Consider the following 14,652-nt stretch of genomic DNA (forward strand, 5'->3'; position numbering starts at 1 on the left):
CTGAACCTGGGACTTGCACTGTGGTCAGGCATGTGGGGTCCAGTGTCTTCACCACCACACCACCTTCTGGCCCCACACTTACTCTTGAAATATTTCTGTCGTGCCTGCCTTGGGGAATATTAAAAACTCACATTGAAAAATATTTGTAAATTTATGATGCTAAAACAAAACATTAACTAACAGGAAGCTGCAGAAACGTCCCTTTCAGAACATGGGTAAGAGAGCCACAGAAGGCCAGCTGCGCCAGTTCCGAGGCCGTAGGGGAGGCCCTGGGTTTGCAGTCCAAGGCTCCCCGTGCACAGGGGTGGGCGCTCCTGTGCATGCACCTGTGATCAGGGCTGGGAGGGAAGGTGGCAACGTGGGGGCTCTGTGGAGGACGTCTCTTCGTCCCCCCCCCCAGAAGAAATACCTTTTAAAAAGTGATGGTCACTATCCAAGAGAGACGAATGTGACGTGTCCTGACTTGGCAGTCTCTCTTACTCATTTTTATTGGAATTTACATAGTAATAATTTCTGTATTTCCTTCAATGTGTACAGAATTATTTGACCCTGGAATATACCGGAGGAAGGATAAGCACGTAAACTGGTACCATCTTAATCATCTTGAATCTGTTTTACGTTTACACTAGACTCTAGGTTCTGACTGCTGCGGAGTCTGGCATAAACGTATCTCATTACTGGAGTTTTCAGGGGCCCCTTCAGAATCCAAGGGGACCCAGGTTCAGGCTGTATATACTTTCACTATTGAACTATAAGAGCAGCAAGTCTTGCTTAGAATTAATGCTACGATGTTTACAACATTTTAAAAAGTAATTGTTTATTTAATTTTATTCATTGTCATTATTATTTATTTATTTATTTTGTTGAAGTTGATCATAGAGAGAAAGAAAGCGAGAAAGCAAGCTGCCAGGTCCAGAACTCAAACCAGTCAGCCATGTGGGAGTCCAGCTGCCTTAACCACCAGCTGGCCCTAAGACAATTTTTTTTTTCCATAAGTTTTTGCTATAGGGTGCCAGCCCTTGCCAGAAAGACAGAAAGCAAGAAATCACCCCCCAGGGGGGATGGCCATGCCGCGGTCCCTTCTCCTCCGTTCTTCTCTCGGGATCTTGGGCACGCACACACAGGTGCCTGGCGTGAGTTTAAGCCGCAGGGTCCGGGACTCGAACCGTCGACTACATGGGAGTCCAGCGGCAGGCATTACGCCAACTGCTGGTCCCGACAATTTTTATTATTATAGTCTTTAAACTATTTCTCCATAGTTGATTCCTTGATCCAATTAACTAATTTAACATGCAGGGACAATTTATGGCATCCTGTAAATAACCATGGGTCCAGTAACAAGCAAACACAAAACATAAAAACAAAGACTCAGCAGTGTGTCCGCCGGTGCTGGATTTTTGTCACCAGCCACTTTAAAGGAACTCGAATGAAAACAGACGTTTGAAGTAGCGTGGTCGAGCCAAGGTGGCAGGATTAAAGCTCCCCCTGGCAGGTGTCCTGTTCGCATGTGTGACAGATCTGGGCTGAAAACTTCTTCAATCGGCAGTGTCTCATTTTGGCAAATGTAACAGTCGTTACTACCATCACTGCGCATCAGAAAGGAAGCGCGCAGCCACCTGCGGCTTTCTCACACTCTCGAAAAACCCGCTAATCGTAAAGGCACCGCTTCCCAGCGTCCCCATTCATGCCGCGAATCTGGGACTCTGGCGCCGGCGTCCAATCAGCATCCATGGCCCCTGCCCCAGCCAGGGGGCTCTGGGCGCCGGCGTCCAATCAGCTTCAGCGGCCTGTGCGTCAGCGAGCGGGACTCTGAGCGCCGGCGTCCAATCAGCTTCAGCGGCTCCCTGGGGGGGGGTTCGGCGGAGGCCTGCGGCTCTGGCTCGGCCACGTCGGAAGCCTTGCGGGTCCTGGAAGGTACATAAACACCCGAGTTATTCATTGATAACAAACGGAGCTTTTTATTCCAATATCAATGTAAGAAATTTAAATAAATTATGATATTTGATCATAGTATTTATTCGCTTTAGATGATTTAGACTTTCCTTCTCTGGCTACATCATCTGCCGCGGTCTTCTCCGACCTGCCCCGGCCTTCCCCGCGCACGCGCGGCAGGCAGCGAGGGCGGGTCCGTTTCCGGCGGCGCGTGGGGCCGCAGGCCGAGTTGCCCTGCCGCTGCCAACATGGAGACTTTGTACCGCGTCCCGTTCTTGGTGCTCGAATGTCCCAACCTGAAGCTGAAGAAGCCGCCGTGGGTGCACATGCCCTCGGCCATGACGGTGTACGCCCTGGTGGTGGTGTCCTACTTCCTCATCACCGGAGGTAACCGGCCGCCTCGGGGCTGCAGGGACCGGGGTCCCGCGACGTGGCTGGCCTTCGCCCGGTCCTGGCTGGCAGAGCTCGCTTCTCGCTGTCTTTGCTTTGCCTCTTTTTAACCCCTTGTCCGGGAGACCGGGTCCAATGTACCTTTCAAGCGCCGATCGGCGCTGTCTGTCCCCGCTCTTAGCTGCTCGCCTGGCACGCGAGGTAGGGCAGACGCCCGCGGCGTCCAGGGTGGCCCGCCCGGCCTCCGTGCTCACTCGGGGCTGCGGGCTTCGTCCTCCTGGAATCCGGCCCCTGCGGAGAGGCCAGGTGCTTAGCCGTGAGCTGGCGCCACGGGGCCTGCGCTGCTCTGCCTCGCCTGTTCCCGAGTGGGCTCCCACGCCTGGCTCTGCTGCAGGGCTGGAGGTGACATCTGCAGAGCCACTGTGTTTCAGCGGCAGAAGCTGAGCGTTGTGAAAGCGAAGAAATCGCATGGGTAAACACCTGCGAGTGGCCGGCTTCCTTATGCTGTCCTTCGCAAATAGAAAGTTGCAGAGGGGCGTTGCCGCGGATGCGGGTGAGCTGGCAGGGGACCGCCGCTTCTCAGCCACCACCCTGTCATCGGGCCGCTGACTTACAGACTGGGGAAGTGGAGTATTTCATTCGCGGACGATGAAAATAAAGCGCAGGAGGGGTCCTCCCTTCGAGGGGATAGCCATGGAGTCAGCGTGTGCATAGAGGTTTAGTGTAGTCGGCAGTGAGGAGGGGACAACCCCGCAATCCAAAGGGCTCCAGAGGGCCCCCCTCCCCTCAGCCCTGACTAGCCGGCGTTAATTTAGGCTCCTTCAAATGGAAGCCATGGTAAGACACTGCGGAGCATGGTGTCTGCATCAGCCGTACAGGACGTCAGAAGCTGCCTTGAGTCACTGTGATTTCAAGTGCATGTGGCTTTAGAGTGAGCACTTGGTCTGCGTCTTCCAGTCTGCCCTGTAACCAGTACTTCCCGTGGAGATGGCTCCTTCCTTTGAAGCTTCCATTTTCTTTCTTTTTTTTCTTTTTTTTGGAGAGGTTTTTCGCTATAGGGCGCGTGCGTTCGCCAGAAAGACAGAGAGAGACAGAGAGACAGCGAGAAATCACCCCCCCAGGGGGGATGGTCACACCACAATCCCTTCTCCATTCTCCTCTCGGGATCTTGGGCACACACACACACACACGCCCAGCGTGAGTTTTGAGCCACCGGGTCCGGGAAGCGAACCGCGGTCGACTACATGGGAGTCCAGCGACATAAGCCATTACGCTAACTGCTGGTCCCTCCTGTTTTTTGAGGTTTCTTTTTTGAATTATTTATTTATTTTTATTTTTAAATTTGACCAGAGAAAGACAGACAGAGGGAAAGTGAGAAAGCAAGCCACCAGGCCCAGGTCTCGAACCACGGTCAACCACATAGGAGTCCAGTACCCGGTGGACTCCCATGTGGCCGAGCTCCAGAAGCTTCAATGTTGAATCCAACCACGTTTTTCCTGTTGATCGTTGTCATGAGAGTCTCTGCCCCAACCAGTGGGGGAAAGTGGACAGACGCCTCGAAGTGGCCTAGTCAGTGAAGTATCTTCTGTGACAAATTGGTTTTGCCACTGGAAAGGAGTTTCTTCTAAACACTGTGTGTGCTTTTACAAATAAGTATTATTTCTGAGAACTAGTCAGCAAATGTATCGAGTGCCTGTTACGTTCCAGGCACCCGCTGCTGGGGGTAACCCACGAAACGTGAGGACCCTTTTCTTCTGCAGCTTATGTCACCATAGTGGACACGTTAAACATCACGTGAACTGTCACAAGTGCACGAAGGAAGGCAGCGGGAGGTCCTAAGAAAACAGTGGGGGCTGGGGCATCACTTAGCTTGACGGTGGCTCCCTGAGAGGCGTCGTGGGAGCCGAGGCCGGGGGCTGGGGGTGCAGGCTGGCAGAGGGAGAGTGGGCCACGGCTCTTCTCGTCGGTGTGGACTGTACCAGGTTGGTGGCAGCAGAGGTGAGGGGTCATGTCATGAAGGACAGCCTGGCAGCAGATCCGATAGGTCTGGATGATAACTGGGTGAAGGTGAACAAGCACCAGGTAGAAGGAAGTGTCGTTTCTCAAGTGTTTGGTGGGGAATGGTAACACAGGGGTCACTTTGGGACGCCACTAGCCGGATAGATCAGATTTGCCGGTACTCGTCCAAAACTGAGGGAAGAGGGCTGTGTGGAGGTTGGTCAGTTGGTGTTAACTGAACCCGTGGGCGGGACACCGGACACGAGCAGTGTTCCCAGTCTGCAGGCCTGACCGGTGACCGACACGACACGGGCCTTGTGAGAGCCGTTGGCGTGCCAGTATCTTCACGGAGTCGTGAGCTCCTCGGGGTTCGGTTTGAGCAGGGATGTGGAGGTGTTCCCCAAGAGATGCATTCGCTGAGGAGGAGGCCGTGCACCTGGGGAGTCAGGGTCCTGAGTAAGAACGAAGCATCCGTTGGAGGCAACCTCAGTGGAAGCAGAAGCCGGGCTGGCGGAAGTTGTAGGGTGAGGGTAGGGGTGGAAGGGAGGACGAGTTTGCCTAATTCTCTCCACGAGGAAGTCCGACTCCCTGTTGGAAAGGACGCACAGGAATGGGACATTAGCAGGGAAGGGCCGGAGTCAAGGGACGGTTGAAGTGGGGACGGAGAGCTGGAAAACACAGGAGAGAGGTCCAGAGGCCTAAAGTCCCGAGAAGGCCGGAGGGGCTGGGGTCCTGATCACTGCTGCGGGTCCCTCTGGTGCAGTGGGGAAGGAGGTGAGGGGCGCGGGGTCAGCTGTGCGCAGGTTGAGATGTGAGCTGGGGGAGTCCTGTGCGCTGGCTTGTCAGCTGGGGTGAGGGGACAGGGGCTCGCTGTGCTCAGGAAGGGCCGAGGTGAGCTGTCTGAGGACGTTGGGGTGAAGTAGGTGAAGGTGGAGAGTGAGAAGACTCCATGTCGATGAACATGGATGACCACGATGGGGCTCTGGCGCGATGAGGGCCCCAGGCTCCAGTAGCCGGCCTGCCTCAGGGCGTGACTTAAACTGCACATTGTGGGCCAGCAGGGGTGGGGCGGTCGAGGCCCTGGACTCCCACAGGCCGACCTGGCAGCTGGTTTCTTCACTTTCTCTCTCTGGTGAGAGCAGATGGAACAATAAAATTAAATAAACAATTCTTATAAAAAAAAAAGCTCGTTGTTTTACATTTAAGCTAGATGATTTCTCTAGTCACCTCTCAACTTATACACAGATCTAGGAATACACGGAACAGTATTTATAAACTGAATAGCCTTAACATGAAGTTCCCTTTATTTATTAATTTTTTTAGAGAGGTTTTTTTGCTATAGGGCGCTCGCCAGACAGACAGAGACAGAAAGCGAGAAATCACCCCCAGAGGGGATGGTCACGCCGCAATCCCTTCTCCATTCTCCCCTCGGGCTCCTGGGCATGAAGACACGCACCCGGCGTGAGTTTTAAACCACCGGGTCCGGACGCGGACCCGCGGTCGACTACGTGGGAGTCCAGCGACATAGCCATTACGCCGCCTCTCGGGATCTTGGGCATGAAGACACGCACCCGGCGTGAGTTTTAAACCACCGGGTCCGGACGCGGACCCGCGGTCGACTACGTGGGAGTCCAGCGACATAGCCATTACGCTAACTGCTGGTCCCAAGTTCCCTTTATTATAGAGCCTTTTAATTGGGTAGGTTTGTGCCACAGAATGTGTGCACTCTCCGCAGAGGGACAGAGGAGGGACAGTGAGAGATGGCCCCCGGGGGATGGCCATCCACAGTCGCTTCTCCGTCCTGCTCAGGATTCTGGCACTCGCACATGCTCCTGGTGCAGTTTCCAAGCTATCAGGTCCACGTTCCGCAACGTGGGGACCCCGCGCCCTAACCACCATGCCGCCCACTGGCCCCCGTAGAGCCATTTTTGAGAATTAGTAAATGATTCTCCTTTATGAAATGTGTACCTCTTTTAGAGAAATGGTTACGTCATCAGTCATTCTGAAACATCGAGTTAAATGTTTAGTGCTGTATTGGAAGCCGAGATGAGCTGAGCCTCATTTCATTATAGTCATAAAATCAAAGCAGTTCTGTTTAAGTGACGCTTTAGAGGTGATGAAAATTATTATCCTGTTTTCAACAATTCGGAAGCAGTCTGACCCGCCCCGTTGTCTTTGTGCACAGGGATAATCTACGACGTTATCGTTGAACCTCCGAGTGTCGGCTCTATGACGGATGAGCACGGGCATCAGCGGCCGGTGGCTTTCCTCGCCTACAGGTAAGAGCTGTGTGGTGCGGAGGCCTCTGGGGCAGGCCTGCTTATTACAACACAGGAAGAGGGACCGGCAGGTGGCATGGTGGCTAAGGGCGGTGGACTCCCATGTGGCCGACTGGTTCCAGTCCTGGACCTGGCGACTTTCTTTCTCACTTTCTCTCCTCTCCCCCCAATGCTGGTCAAGCTGGAATGGATTAACAAATAAATAAAGTTAAATAAAAAATAATTCTTAAAAAAGAAAAAAACTAGGGGACCAGCAGTTAGCGTAATGGCTATGTCGCTGGACTCCCACGTAGTTGACTGCGGTTCGCGTCCCGGACCCGGCAGCTTAAACTCACACTGGGCGCATGTGCTTGCGTGCCCAAGATCCCGAGAGGAGAATGTAGGAGAAGGGATTGTGGCGTGGCCATCCCCCCTGGGGGGCGATTTCTCGCTTTCTGTCTCTCTGTCTCTCTCTGTCTGTCTGGTGAGTGCACGCACCCTGTAGCAAAAACCTCTGCAAAAAAAAAAATTTCAGAAAGACCTGTGGGCCCCTGTTGGACAGCAGCTGTTTGAAATGTTGAATTCGAAGCGGCAGGAAGCAGGTAACAGTGGAGGTGTGTTACTTATTCATTTATTAGGAAATAAAGTATTCCACAATGATTAGCATGTCACTTAAGGAGAGGGTCAGTCAGAAATAAATTTCTAGACTCTTCTGGGGCAGCAAACTAGCTACTTGTCTTTTTCATCTATAAAGTTGTGGTGGAGTTAGGCCCACCCGTTTGTTTACATATCGTCTGGCTGAGCTAAGTAAGCGAAACACAGACCACGTGGCCTGCAGCGTAAGATGTGTACTGTACGGGCATTTACAGAAGCACGTGCCGCAAAGAACCACAGCGGCTGAGACGCGAGGACTCCGTGCTAGCCCGTGTCAGCCGTGAGGCGCTGTTCTGGCTTGGTTTGGTTCACCTACAAATGATTATGGCATTGTTTTCCAAAACCCTTGACAAACATCGAAACACGTCATATGTTATAGCATCACTTTATTCATAAAACGTTCCTGGGAAGGTTCACTGGGACTCTTGGGAGGAAGCTCGGTGACAGGCAGTGGGTGCTAGAGACCCATTTCGTGTCCTTTCTGTACGCTTGACTTTTTTTTTTTTGGAGAGGTTTTTGCTATAGGGCGTGGGCGCTCGCCAGACAGACAGAGACAGAGAGATAGAAAGCGAGAAATCACCCCCCAGAGAGGATGGCCACGGCGCAATCCCTTCTCCTCCATTCTCCTCTCAGAATCTTGGGCCCACACGCATGCACACGCGCCTGGCGTGAGTTTAAGCTACCGGGTCTGGGCCTCGAACCGCGATCGACTACGTGGGAGTCCAGCGACATAGCCATTACGCTAACTGCTGGTCTCTGTACTGTTTGACTTTTGAACCTGGTGTATATTTTGCATTTTCAATGAAAGCAGTTAGTTAATGAAAAATACCTTCTTTAAATGTGTTCCTGTACAATTATCTGTTTAACAGAAATGTACTTTTTGAGGTTCTTGAATTCTAAGAATTTCTTCAAAGTTCTGCATCCCTAGAAAAATCAGATGCACATATTTACAAATTTACATGACATCATGGGACCAGCAGGTGGCGTAGTGGTTAAGTGCTGTTCTCCCACTTGGTCGACTGCAGTTTGAGTCTTGGACTCAGTGGCTTGAAACTCATCCTCGGCGCTTGTGCATGTGTGTCCAAAATCCTGAGAGGAGGATGGAGGAGAAGGGAATGTGGCATGGTCATCCTCCCTGGGGGGTGATTTCTCACTTTCTGTCTTTCTACAGTGGGTGCACATTCCTTATGACAAAAATCTGTCAAAAAAAACAGACAAAATTTGCATGAAGTCCTTGTGGAGTTCATGGATCTTTATAGTTAAGAACACTTGCTTTGAAAATATTTCCCTTTGAAACATGAAGTGTATTAGCTACTTACTATAAAGCTTCAAGAAACATTCCTAGCAATTAAAAATTAATTTGAAACAGATCATTGAAATTTAAGTAGCTTAACTTTTTTTTAATTGCCAAAGGGTGCGTACATTTGCCCAAGAGATTTTTCGGGGTGTGGGGGGACGAGACAGGCGCCCAGTGTGTTTGTGAGCCGTTACTGTGGGACTCAATCCCCTCCATCCACCATGTGGAATCCGGCTGCCCTCACCACTAGGCTGTGGGCTGACCTCTCATGTGGATTTCTGAAACTTTGTGGACGTAGGCGTACATAAACGCAGAATTTTGTCTGTTTTCTTTGTCTTTGTGTCCCCAGAACCCAGACAGTGCTCGATGGTAGAGTCTCACTAAGTGTTTGTTGAGTAAATATCTGAAGATGTAGTGTAACACTTGTACGAGTAAGAATGAAAAATCAGCACATGATGTTTTAGCGTAAAGCCGAAACGGAACTTCGAACCTAAAGGGGAAGCTCCCCTTCCGAGAGCTTCCGTGCCTCACTCCGCTGCGGTCTTTCCCTTTCAGGGTAAACAAACAGTACATTATGGAAGGGCTGGCTTCCAGCTTCCTGTTCACAATGGGAGGTTTAGGCTTCATCATCCTGGACCGCTCCAACGCACCCAATATCCCCAAACTCAACAGGTTCCTGCTCCTGTTCATCGGCTTCGTCTGTGTCCTGCTGAGCTTCTTCATGGCCAGAGTGTTCATGAGGATGAAGCTCCCGTAAGTGACCGAGTGCTCTGTGCGGTCAGCAGTGGGGCTGACACCGCAGGCTGGTCCGCTGAGTGCCGGGTGGCATAACGTCTCAGGAGAGCCCATGTAGCCTTCCTTTAAACGGAGAAAACCCAAGAGCCAAAGACTTCATAACTTGCTCAAAGATAACAGCCATAGTTGATAAGCAGGTTGAGTTTCTGATCCACCTTCTGGGTGTCATCCCCTTACGGGTCTGTGAGGAAATCTGGTGATACCGTCTGCACATCTCTCCATAGAGGCCGATGTTCCCTACGGTGCCGTTTACTCACCTCCGAGGCAGGAGTGCAGTGGTAGTAGCAGTGGAAGGCCAGCAGGCGGCGTGGTGGTGAAGGCACTGGCTCCATCCCCCATGGCCGACCGCGTAGTTCTAGTCCCAGACCCTGAAGCTTGGGAAGTCTTGCTGGCGTGTGTGTACATGCCAAATATCCCAAGAGGGGAGTGGAGGAAGAGGCACGGTGGTGTGGCCACCCCCAGGGTGCGTTCTTTCTCTTGTCCTCTTGCTCGCTCCTCCTTTTCTCTCTTTCTCCCCCTCTCTATCTGGCAAGTGCATGTACCCTGTGACAAACTAAAGAAACAGCAGTAGGGAATGTTTTCAAGCCTTTAATTACTGTGGCTCTTTGGATATTGGTTTGGAGAAAACCCATTAAATCTTGGATGAGTTATTGCCCCCAGGAAGATAAGAAAAGCATTATGTTTTTATATATAATATATATTTAAAGATCACTTTGATTCAGAAAGCTTCCATTTTTAGAAGAAAAATCCTTTCATGGCAATGTTTATAATTCCATTTGCGGTCATTGGAATCACGGTCAAGATTGGTCACATTCCCATTTGTTCCGATTTCACCTGTGGCTGCGCTAGCAACTACAGGGACTCTGGGCAACGTAACAGAGTCGCTGTCGGTCGTTTTACTTATTAGGACGGGTTGACAGCAGAGTCGGCCCTACTGGTTCTTAGTGGGTGTGCAGCGGCCTAGCCTGTCCACGGTCTACCCTCCCCGGTAGGCAGGCTTCCCCAGAACCTCACAGGGACTGACCCTGAAGGCTCCTGTTTCCGTGTCAGGCCTGCAGGAGGGGAAGGGCGGGCCCAGGTTCTTTGTCAGCGAGTGCGTGTGGCAGTGTTGGCCAGGACTCCTCCACCAGGGGCCCTTATTTTTGTCTGGCCTTTGGCTACATTGCCTGAAGACGTGGGTACTCTGGCCTCTTCTCTGTTTCTGCCCTTTCTGCTCCTGCAGGAAATAAGTCACCATAGCCTGGTGAGGTACACGGGTGGGAGAGACTGGAGCTTCCGTAGTGAGCGAGAACGAAGGGGCTTCCAGAGAGGGGGAGGCAGTTCCGTGTCAGCAGCCCAGCAGAAGGAACCCTGGGAGGCAGGTCGCAGAAGGGGGCCACGTGCTGGGGCTGTCGGAGCATAGGCGTGCGCAGAGGCTCACGGAAGTTCTGCCCAGAGACCCAGGTGTTCTTACCCTCCCAGCTGTTCTCATCCTCTTACCCGGCCTTCCCGCTTAGACCTCTCCTCAGGACGCGAGTATGTGCAACAGGAAAGGGGGGTGTTGTCTTCAGGGCAGGCTTTTCTCTTAGGACAGCAGAGCTGCCCGTCTTAACTGCTTACAGAGGAACTTCAGGAAGTGCTACGTACCCTGGACCACCTCCGTCTTTACTGTTGTTTACACCGGTGTTTGTCTTCCTTTTCCCGTTCTGGAGGCCCATATGTAGGACGGGGTAGGAGGCCAGCAGATGACGTGGAGGTTAAGGCAGCTGGATCCCACATGGCTGACTGCGTGGTTCGAGCCCTGGACCTGGTGGCTTGAAAATTATGCTAGGTGCCGATGTGTGTATGCCCTGAATCCCAGGAAGAGAATGGAGAAGGGCTTGTGGCATGAATCTCCCTGGGGTTGATTCTCCCTCTCCCTCTCCCTCTCCCTCTCCCGCTCCCTCTCTCTCTCTCCCTCTGGTGAGTGCATGCACCCTATACTATAGCAAACTGAAAAGAAAAAATCAAGGCTGAGGTAGGGAAACTATTACTCTGTGGGTTTCAGTCCACAGTCCTGATCCGGTCTAATCAAAGCAGAGCCATGGTCTTAGCAGAATCTCGCCACCCTCTGTACCCCCCTGTGTCACGGAGGCGTTCTGGCCCCCCAGAGTGACCCCACACGTAAGTCCGACGGCCTGGACCGGGTGTGGAGAGGAGTGGTGGCGGATTTCAGGCGAGAGGCAGCCGCGCACTGTCCCTTCTGGGCACTCGCAGGCTGGAGGTGGTGAGCCAGGCTCTTGGCCTCCCTGCAACCCGCAGTGTGGCTGGGCTAGTGTCACAGGGAGGCAGAGACCTCGCCATCTTCCGTCACACAGACTGACGTGCTGATGGACACGGGCAGTTCTTCGTGTAGTGAGCAGAGTAACAGTAACACAGGAGGTCTGAGAAACACCAGGGCCCGCCGCTTTCTCCAGGTCCGCTGGGAGAGTGGGGGTGACAAGGGAGGCGGTAAGCGCCCTCCGGGCACCGCAGGCTCCTGCCTGCTCCCCCACCTGGCACGTGGCAGTGCGGCCTGTTTGGCATCTACCGTTTGTTCCCACAGGGGCTATCTGATGGGCTAGCGTGCCGTGGGGAGAAGCGTGGCTGCCGGGTCTGCTCCTGTCTGAATAGTGAAGCCGCCAGCCCTCCACGAAGTGCGGAAGGCAGTGCTGAGCGCAGAACAAGGTGTCTGGGAAGACAGGACGCGCCCCCGAAGCTCGGACTAATGTCTCCTGTCACAAGTTCCTGCAGCACTTCGGTACTGACAACCGGCCACACGGAGCGGCATTCTCCTATTAGTTTTTCGTTTCTTGAAGAAAACATACTCCATTACTGCAACTGTAATATTGAATAAAGTGATTATTTTTACAACCCCCTTGACATCTCAGGAGCTGGCTGTTCTGGTTTTCAGAAATTCATCAGGAAGCAAGATCCCAAGAGCTGTAGGCCCTGGCCAGCCTCGCCTGCGGTGATTTGCCTCTGAACAGTATGTGATCTGTTGTTTCAGTCGTGTGGGAAACTGTCCTGGGGCCAGAGGACGTGTGAGAGGAGCAGAAATAAATAATTTTTTAATTAATACTGTGTGTGTATGTGTGTGTGTTTTGGAGAGGTTTTTGCTATAGGGTGCATGCACTTGCCAGAAAGAGACAGAAAGCGAGAAGTCACCCCCCAGGGGGATGGCCACACTGCATTCCCTTCTTTTGGGATCCGGGACACACACACACACACACACACACACCCGGCGTGAGTTTAAGCCACCGGGCCCGGGACTTGAACCGCAGTCGGAAGTCCAGCGACATAGCCATTACATCAACTGCTGGTCCCCATGTTTGTTTTTAACAGCATCAACCCCAGTCTAAACCATTTAGCCTCATCTCGCCCCTCGGTTTCGTTACTTTGAGCAACCTGCAGTCTCAGCATGTGCGAGGTGGCCCCTCATCCCTGTACGTGTGCACGCGTGGGCTGTCTGAGTGCTGCCGAGTTGGGCGTGCGATTGTGCCAAGTGAGAGTTCCCTTCAGGTGTTTTTCTGTAGTGGACATGTTCTGAACAGGTGTGACAATGTCCCTGGCCGAGGCCGGCCTCCCGGCCTCCCGGCCTCCCTGGGCGCCGTAGCCACGGCTTCTGATGGCGGCCTACCCTTGGGCCAAGATCTTTAAGCCTGCAGGAGAATCTCTTAGGTAATTTTTTTCGTTGCTCATTTTAAGGCTGATGTAATTGTAGCTGTTATTTAAGTAAGCCGAGACTCATTCATTTATTAAATGGGTTTAGTGGGAGGGCGAGAGGTGGCCTGGCGAAGGCACTGGCTCCCACGTGGCCGACCGTGGCAGAGTCCTGGACCCGGTGGCTTGCTTTCTCATGTTGCCTTGTCTCTCCGGTGGACACATGTGCCTCACAGCAGATTTTAAGGTAACAATAAATACAATTGAATAATTGTTGAAAACAGTGTGGGGGCCAGCAGGTGGTGTGGAGGTTAAGGCCCTGGCTCCCACATGGACAACTGCACAGTTTGAGTCCCAGACAGGGCAGTTTGAAAATGATGGCGGGCGTGTGTGCGTGCCCAAAATCTTGAGAAGAAATCGGAGGGGCAGGGGTTACGGCATGGCCATCCCGCTGGGGGATTTCTCACTTGCTCACTCTGTCTCTGGTGAGCGCACGGGCCCTACAGCAGCAAACGGGGCTGGGGAGTGGAGTAGTTTACGAGGACGCGGTGAGGAAGACGGATGCGGATGCGGGCTCCCCTCGGCGTGCTCCCTGGGGAAGCCGGTCAGTAGGTGAGACCGTGCACCGGGTCGCGTGCTCGTACGCACAGGTAAAAAGGGAAGGAGACGTCCGAGCTACGGTGCCCCCAGGCGTGGGGCGCAGGGCTGCACCACCCCACGCCCTGAGGAAGGGAACAAGGTCTGCGTGTGCTCCTCGGCCGTCACGGTCGACCCAGTAGTAACTACACACTGTTATTTGGCCATATTTTAAAACCTTGCCCGAGCCAGGAGGGCAGAAGCTCGTACAAAGGTGACAAGGCCTCGAGGCCGGCTTTTCCTTACGTCCATTGAAAAGTGAGCAGTTCCCGTGAGGTGCCACCAGGTGGTGCTATGGAGGTTTGGCGTGACTTTCTATTTCAAAGCTTATTAAGCCTTTTCTCCTGGATCTTTACCAAATGCAGTGAAATCAATAGACAATGTTTAAAAGTATAGCCAGTAGTACAGAATATTTCAGATCAGTATGTACAAATACAGGGTGTGTGAAGAAACCGAGTCGTGCTGGGCTGAAAACGTGGAAGACGGGGCCCAGCACGACAAGCCGGGCGAGATCGCGAGTTATCGTTATTAATGTAAGCAGAGGTAAGCAGACGAGAGTCAGTTAATAGACTAGCTTGGAGACAAACTCGCCCCAGGCAGGATTTCGGGAGATTGGATGCTAGTGTGGGCAGCAGTGCAGAACGGGGGGTCTGCGAGCAGCCCGAGGCGGCCGTGAGGTTCCTTTCGCCCCGGGAGGGCGCTCCAGAGCCAAGGCTGCCTGTCAGCAGGGTGTGGTGGAGGGTGAGGGCTGCTGTGATTCGGACCCCCCCATTCACGGGTTAAACTGGTGAGCTGGGACCAGCAGATGGCGTAAGGGTTACGTCGTCGCTGGACTCCCATGTAGTTGACCAGTTGACTGGAAGTCCCGGACTAGGCAGCTTACAATGCCAAGTGTGTGTGTGTGTGTGTTTGTGTGTGTGTGCGCGTGTGCGCGTGTGCCCAAGATCCCGAGAGGAGAGTGAAGAAGGGACTGGTGTGGTCCTCCCTCAGGGGGTGATTTCTTGTTTTCTGTCTCTGTCTCTGGTGAGTACA

General features: G+C 52.9%; 1 protein-coding gene across 1 annotated transcript; it reads left to right on the top strand.

Moving 5' to 3' along the window:
• The first annotated feature begins 2,109 nt into the window (after positions 1-2,109).
• OSTC (oligosaccharyltransferase complex non-catalytic subunit) lies at positions 2,110-12,400 on the top strand. The gene is made up of 4 exons (XM_006162238.3): positions 2,110-2,319; positions 6,506-6,599; positions 9,085-9,282; positions 11,888-12,400. Exons 1-4 carry the CDS (start codon positions 2,181-2,183, stop codon positions 11,904-11,906), a joined length of 450 nt encoding a protein of 149 aa, XP_006162300.1. The 5' UTR covers positions 2,110-2,180; the 3' UTR covers positions 11,907-12,400.
• Positions 12,401-14,652: the final 2,252 nt, after the last annotated feature.

Source organism: Tupaia chinensis, unplaced genomic scaffold (genome assembly GCF_000334495.1).
Source record: "Tupaia chinensis unplaced genomic scaffold, TupChi_1.0 Scaffold139767_1, whole genome shotgun sequence".
Taxonomy (NCBI): domain Eukaryota; kingdom Metazoa; phylum Chordata; class Mammalia; order Scandentia; family Tupaiidae; genus Tupaia; species Tupaia belangeri.

Excerpts from the sequence above, each read along its gene's own strand:
- OSTC (XM_006162238.3), top strand. The coding sequence starts at position 2,181 with ATGGAGACTTTGTACCGCGTCCCGTTCTTGGTGCTCGAATGTCCCAAC. Across the intron at positions 2,320-6,505 it reads CTACTTCCTCATCACCGGAG|GGATAATCTACGACGTTATC; the intron begins GTAACCGGCCGC and ends CTTTGTGCACAG. Across the intron at positions 6,600-9,084 it reads GTGGCTTTCCTCGCCTACAG|GGTAAACAAACAGTACATTA; the intron begins GTAAGAGCTGTG and ends TTTCCCTTTCAG.